The sequence below is a fragment of the Montipora foliosa genome, chromosome 14 (genome assembly GCF_036669935.1).
Source record: "Montipora foliosa isolate CH-2021 chromosome 14, ASM3666993v2, whole genome shotgun sequence".
Classification (NCBI taxonomy): domain Eukaryota; kingdom Metazoa; phylum Cnidaria; class Anthozoa; order Scleractinia; family Acroporidae; genus Montipora; species Montipora foliosa.
This window is the reverse complement of record NC_090882.1, coordinates 18,708,877-18,716,376: the sequence shown is the minus strand read 5'-3', so window position 1 is coordinate 18,716,376 and position 7,500 is coordinate 18,708,877. Positions and strand designations below refer to the sequence as shown.

General features: G+C 38.5%; 1 protein-coding gene across 1 annotated transcript in view; it reads left to right on the top strand.

The window, feature by feature from the left end:
• Positions 1-1,789: 1,789 nt before the first annotated feature.
• LOC137985140 (zinc finger CCCH domain-containing protein 13-like) overlaps positions 1,790-7,500 on the top strand; it is a 26,607-nt gene continuing 20,896 nt past the window's right edge. The window contains exons 1-6 of the mRNA XM_068832637.1: positions 1,790-1,971; positions 2,191-2,239; positions 2,361-2,707; positions 5,114-5,278; positions 6,272-6,369; positions 6,741-6,846. Of these exons, the coding sequence (XP_068688738.1) occupies positions 1,921-1,971; positions 2,191-2,239; positions 2,361-2,707; positions 5,114-5,278; positions 6,272-6,369; positions 6,741-6,846 (816 nt within the window). The 5' untranslated portion in view covers positions 1,790-1,920. The remainder of the gene's footprint in view (positions 1,972-2,190; positions 2,240-2,360; positions 2,708-5,113; positions 5,279-6,271; positions 6,370-6,740; positions 6,847-7,500) is intronic.

Sequence of the window (7,500 nt, the reverse complement as noted above, 5' to 3'; positions counted from 1 at the left end):
TCTAGAATACTAATAGTAAGCGTCAATGTAATGTCATTGTAATTTAATTAATCATTAATTAATTATTAATTAATTATTATTGTGAATACATATAATTAACTGATAATTAATGCTAACAACAGCAAATGCGCAGCTGTTTTAGCTACTTCCTATATGTTTTTACTTGTGTTGTAATTGTTGTATTTGTGACGAATGAAATAAAAAAAAAAAAAAAAAAAAAAAAAAAGGAAAACCAGTTTGCTTTAGTGAAAAGAATTTTGTACATATTAAATAAATATGGTGAAGGCTCTGACCTCCATAAATACCTATATTATAGAGTTTAAGGACGTTTGCGCCCATTACTACTCCTATTTTGAATCAAAGTGATTGCAAGCATGAGTTAAGGCCCTGTCTTTGCAAGCAGTTCTAATGTAATGTATCAGGTACATGTGTGTACTGCTGACCTATTGGCTTAATTGGTTGAGCACCAGGCTCCTATGCCGGAGGCCGTAGGTTCAACACTCAAGGTCTTTAAATAACTGAGGAGAAAGTGCTGCCTTTGTGATGACATCTGCAAATGCCAACTCTCCTGGATAATCCGGGAGACTCCAGATTTTGGTTCATATCTCCTGGTCTCAAGATTACGGTCTGAGATCTTCCAAGTAATTGCCGAAGTTTGTCATTTCTAGTGAGAATTGACTTTCACAACAATAAAATTTCAAACATTGTGTTGTGTGAGTTATTTTAACATCAATAATAACAAAATTCAAATGTTTCATAAACTCTGGTAAACCATTTGTTGCTACTGACAGATTTTAATTTAAGCAATAATGTGATTGGTACAAAATAAACAAATCCAATGAAATTTTGCAATGCCAATGAGATCTTTATAATTTGCGCATCTTTAAGACTTTTTTCCTAGGTTGCATGAGGTCTTGTGTGCTTGTGTCAAATCGGGGAGATTGAATATGTGGATTGACTTAACCCTTTGACACCTTAACTGGCCTAAACAGGCCAGACAGTATTTTACTCTGTCTAACGCCAGACAATTTTACTTGTCAATGGGGAACCCTCAGGTGTCAATCGGTTAACTTCATTTTAAAGGGAGTTTTGGGACTTTTTTAAATTGTAAAGATTCCCGATTTAAATATCATGCATCGAAAGGATGCCATATGATGTCACCAGAAATGACGTCGCAAGCATTGTCATGTCATCTATTAATTAACAATTATTCGCCGAAGGCGAAGTGATTATCGGTGAATATTCACCGAGACGAAGTCGAGGTGAATATTCACTGATAATCACTGAGCCTGAGGCGAATAATTGTTTTAGTATAAATACACAGGTGATTATTTCAAAAAAGAGAACAAACATTTCAACGCGAAAATCATCTTCACTTACAGTGGCAAAACGACTACTGGCAGCCATTTTGTCTGTCGAGGTGATTATTGGCTGACAATCTGAGATAGCGAGCCAATGAGAGCGCTCGATTTTGTATAATCACCTGTGTATTTATACTAATTCTCATTATTCACTCCTTGCACAAATCCCACAATTGTTTTCGACTTCTCTTGGGACATTTTCATGTCCCAGGGGAAATTAATTGCAAACAATGCTTATGCAAAAGCCTTGGGGGTAATAGAGGTGTATTATGGGATTTAAGGGGATTGTGCAAAGTAGTGACTTTGAAGACTTTGGGGTTTGGGGATTGACAGCCATGGGAGGAGATGGTAGAAATGTTTCTCATCTGCAGACTGAGTACACTATAGTAGGAAATACATGAAGTACCGACCTCGAAGCGAATCTCATTTACCAAAATGGCGGCGCATTGCAAGCGCTTTGTTCTAGTAATGGTTTGTAAACGCTTGACAAATTGTATCTTAGTTTTATAAGGAATCTCATTTGCAAACGAAAAGCTTAAAGTCTGGATTGTATGCAATTATGACTGATTCTGTGGCCTTGGAACCGAGCGCTGTACCAGTCGGCGATAAGGTTGGAAGCAGCTATTGTTCAAATTAGTTTGATAACAGAGTAATTTTGAGGACGATAGCTTAATACTTCGAGGTAGTTTCTAGAACATCCGTTCACTTTTTTGTATGTGAATAGCATGTATTACTATACACCTGGTTCTTGAAACGATGCCTTTGTAAGAAGACCAGAATGATGGGGTATTCTGAAATCGATTCGTTTTGACAAACTTGACTGTTGTAGGAAAATCCAGAGAAAGGAAGTGATACAGTGGAAGACAGGGTTCTTGAAGGTAAGTGAGGAAAAAGATTAGACACCGATAAACCAGGGAGACTACTGGAGTGTTCTCTATAAAGAGTTTTACAGCTGAACATGCGTTGATGGTGTTCTTTCTCTCAAATATTTTAAAACAGTTTCTGAAATACTTGAAGAGAAGCTTCCTATTAATGGCGAAGTAGGTGATTTGGCGCCTCAGCATGAGGATGAGGGTGACGGCGAGGAGGAACCCGATCTTCAGCAAGGAAATGAGGATGCAGTTGGAGAGCCTCAAAATGTAAACGAGGACAGACAAAGTAATGTCAAAGTCTCTGAAACAACTGATCAGAAGTCTGAAGCTGAAAGTGATAAAGACGAAAAAGATGATGCATTAGGTTCTGAGGAGGAAAGTGGAGAAGAGAGCGATACAGACTCTGATAGTGAATATTCATCAGCGGAGACGTCAGAGGATGGCCATACTGATCACGGTTCAAGTGACAAAGAGGTTCTAGATTAAGTTGTAGACATCAGTCATTATACTAGTTCAACTACCATATTTTAATTTGCAAGAGATTTCTTTAAACTTCTCCACTTGAGAGTGACACATGTAGATTTTACTCTGGCTAACACCAGACGATTTTTACTCGCCTATTGGGGAACACTTTAGTTTAAAAATAAATGGATTAGCAATATCTACGTCCCCTTCAATCTGGGTCTCAAATTTCCTAAATTTGGCCTATTTGTATCTTAGTATTTATTGGGAGACATCTTAATATGTCCTTGTACAGCCTCACTTCCAGGTATTGACAGGTGATTGGCATGGTACAGTTCCATCTCGTGGTGGCTATCCATCGTGAAGGATTTTCTTGAAAACGAAGACCCTAAGACCTGGAAAACTCGAAAAAAGTAACCCAAAACCCTCAATTTGGCTAACCCGAGGCCTAAAGTTGGTTATATACACAGGTCGCAGGTCATTGTTTTACCAATACAGAAAGAACCCTAACCATTTACAAATGCTAACATTAGGCCTAAAAACTTTTCTTTAGGCCTAAGGTTAGCTTTAATGAATGTTCAGGATACTTTCTTTATTGGTAAAACAATGACCTCCGACCTGTGTTTTGTACCTGCCCCAAATTGACCTACATGTAGGTTGAAACAAGTTGACCAAGGTTGAAACAAGTTGATCTTGGTTGGAACAAGTTGACCAAGGTTGAAACAAGTTGACCAAGGTTGAAACAAGTTGATCTTGGTTGGAACAAGTTGACCAAGGTGACCAAGGTTGAAACAAAATGACCTGGTGTGGTTGCAAATTAACCTAAGAAACAAAATGAACTACAACATACACACATTTCTTGTTTTCGTTTTTAACAAATTCATTTATTATGGGATGTAATTTGAACTTGTAAGTGACCAGCTCCGAGATAGCTTGATAGCTGAGACAGTGAAACAAGTGCAGCGCAATTGCTTGGTCATGGGTTTGTCTTCTGTTCAAGCCTGGATTTTTCCAGGTTTCCCTTGCTACTGCTCAATTTGCTTTTGTAACTCACTTTTACTTAGATGGGTCATGGGTTCATCTTCTGTTCAAGCCTGGATTCCTTGCGACTTCTCAATTTGCTGTTGTAACTCACTTTTACTTTAATAGAACTAAAGAAACTAAAACGTTTATCCTCGGTAAGGCCTCGTCTATTAAATCAACCCATAGCCTTTAATCCATTAACTCCCGAACTGCCCTTCCTGTTGATGAGTACAATTATTGTCTGGCATTAGACAGAGTAAAATCTATGAAGTCTCACTTCTAGGAGTCAGTGTGCTAATGGAGGGGACATGGTTTTTGATTGGTAAACCCATTCACTCCTCAGGTGGGTTAGGAGGCCCCCAGTTGAGGAATAAAATCGTCTGGTGTTAGACAGTAAAACCTACTAAGTCTCACCCCCAGAAGTCAATGGGTTAAAGGGTGGAGTGGGATGTAGAGGTTGTTAACCCATTGACTCCTGAACCACCCCTCCCTCCCATTGATGATTAAAATCACCTGGCATTAGACAGACTCCTATGAGTAGATGGGTCAACCCTTTGATGTCCGAAACCAGCCTGAACCGGCCAGACTCGGTATTTTACTCTGTCTAACGTCAGAGTATTTTACTCTGTCTAACGCCGGATGATTTTACTTGTCAATGGAGAACCCCAGAAGTCGATGGGTTAAATTTTGATTCAATGCTATGGGTTGATTTTAAATGATTCTTATTCATAAATTTGTTTAAGTTTACTTTTAAAGTGCCGTTAGTTTGCTTTAGACGTACTAAATAGATATCACGCCAATTTTTATCTCAAAATTCCCACGGAAAGTATGATTATTGTAACATAGTTTTTCGGTTTTTGCTGTCCACCATTACTCGAACGGCAAATGACCATGAGCGAAGAAAAGGGTTGGGTCTAGCTGGATCGCCTGGGGTCTGACGTCATATGTGCAGGGCTCAAAATGAACACGGCTAATTTTCCATGCCGTCTATGAGATGTGAGAGATCGCCGAGTTGCTTTTTGCTGATATTATATACATTACTCCTTGATCGACTTGTTCGCTTTGTCAAACACCCATGAAGCGATGCACGTATGACGTCACTAGCCAAGTCTTGCGTGAAGACCGCTTACAAAATAATCGCAGGCTTCTCCAATGCCGTCCGAGTAATGGCGGACAGATTTTTAGCGGTTTTTGCCTGGCTATTTCCCGACTTATCTCGCTTCTATTGTTCCAAATTTAAATGCATTGTATTATTTTGAATATATTGACTTAATTGACGTTGAAAAAATTCGAAAAGAAAACCAAACATTTTTGTCGTAGTGGCACTTTAAGGGTTTTCTGAAAGGAACACAAGGACCTTCATCGTTCAATCTTACTTTGTTAATGTTTAAATAGGAAAGTGATGAAGAACAAAGAGAAGGTGATGATGGAGAAGATGTCATAGTCGAGGAGGACGATGTCAATGTTGATGCAGGGAAAGGAAAAGAAAATAAAGAACTGGAAAATGAATGGAACGAAGAGGAAAACAAGATAACAAAACACGAAAAACAAGACAAACAGGTTGAATACTAAATTATTGAGAAGCAGTTAATAGGTAGATTGCATAAACTTTTTACTTTTGTTCACAGTTGTTGGAACCTGTTCCATGACCGCGCACCGGTGGCTCAGTTGGTTGAGCACCGGGCTGTCACGCGGGAGGTCGTGAGTACAACTCCGGCCGGACCAACACTCAGGGTCTTTAAATAACTGAGGAGAAAGTGCTGCCTTTGTAATTACATCTGCGAATGGTTAGACTCTGTAGTCTTCTTGGATAAGGACGATAAGCCGGAGGTCCTGTCTCACAACCCTTCAATGTTCATAATCCTGTGGGACGTAAAAGAACCTGCACTCTTGTCGCAAAGAGTAGGGCATGTACAGTAGTTCCCGGTGTTGTGGTCTGTCTTCTGTGGTGTATCATGGTTGGGAGGGTAAAATTCTCGGAGACGGCTGTAAGTTAGAAAACTGTAACAGGTTATTATGTCTCCCTCTTTGAATAAAGATAAAACAAACAAACCAACAAACAAGACCTCTTTGGGATTGATTTAGCTCTGTCAAAGGTTTTGAAGTCATGTTCTCTATGTTTAATGAAAAATGGAATATTTCATACACTGTTATTAAAAACAAATTGCGATTTTGAGACGGCAATACCACATTATATTGACGGCGTTGGGAGAAAATATATTCTGTATTGGGTGGAGTCGCGAAGTTTTGTATCGCGATCCATCATTTATAAGGATAAATAAAACTGTAAACTAATCAATCCGTGCCTGATCGAAATTTCAATTCTTTCTACGTGCGAAACATATTAGTTTGCGTATGTCAGCAACCCAATTCAGTGCAACGACGTCAATTTCAACATTAGAACCAATCAAAGGCTGCAAAAGTGAGACGGCAATACCACGAAATATTGACGGCTCGCGCGTAGGCAAAACTATAAAAAGATCGCAATACTAAAGGGAACTATTTTTTAAATTTTGACTTTGTTAAGGTTTCTTTCCCTTTTGTGCTTGTTAGAATGAAGAAGAGGAGAAATGGGATCCATCTATTATTCCTCGTAGAACAACATTCTGGGGCCATGATGACAGATGGTCAGACAATGCAGACGGAGACAGGTACACATTATTATCTAAAGAATGAACAATGAACAGTTTACAGTGTGTGATTTGACTTCAGAGAAAGTATTTCAAAATCTGAATTTTTTATTTCTTTGATACTAAATGCATGGTATGAAGTGCCAATTTGGCGTCTCCTATATCACATTACGCCCTGCTTGACTTTATGGTCTGTCATCTCTAGTTTTAAAAGCAATGACCAGAAGATGTCATGAAACATTTTTTGTTTAATTTCTTTCAATTGTCAGTTTATAATACCCTTTGTACCTTGTTTTTCTGTTTCAACAACAGCCAACAAAAGCATTGGCTACTTTTCTTAGTGTGGAGAGATTCTGAGATTTCTATATAATTTGCCATTTGTGTTTGATTAGGCGACAAGCAACCAATAGGAAATTATGGGACAGGACAACAGACCGATGGGAGCATGATATGTATCGGGAAGAGGAACAAGGCCCAAAAACAAAAGAAGAGCGTGAGGTTAGTAGTTACAAGTAACATACAGGCATCTGATATATGTTCAAGGTTTTCATCTTCCAGTATTTGGTGAAAACTATAGGTTTCTACTTAGTTGCAGGAATTGTAGAAAATAGTAGCGGCTCAAAAAACCATTGGATTTTTCTCAATCAAACAAGAAATTAACCTATGGATTTCCTCATGTTTTTCATTGTTCATTTCATCCCTCCAAAGTGCATTAGCTCTGTAGAAAAAAATTCCATCTCCTCTGACAACGACTTCTCTCCTATGAGGAGGTAAATTTCCAGAAGCCATAATTCGGTTGCGCAAGACATAACTAATAAGAGCACAATCATGTAAATACAACTAAAAAGGCTTTATTGTGTTATTTGATCCAGATTTGTACCTAAGTTTGTAATATTTCAAGATCATGATGAGATGTCAATTTCACAATAAACCTTACGGATCCTTTCGCAAGCAAGGTTAATCCGAGAAAATTTCATCTCATATTTTATGGTTATTCAAACAAAAAAGCGTTGATCTGTCTCCAAAATCGTTTTTTGGAGGTTGAAAATAAGTTTCTGCGAAATATTTTCTTACAGCCACTTGCACTGTTTGGCCCCTGGCGATCCCAGAACCCTTTGCGTATAAACAGGGATCCGATTACTGGCAACTCAT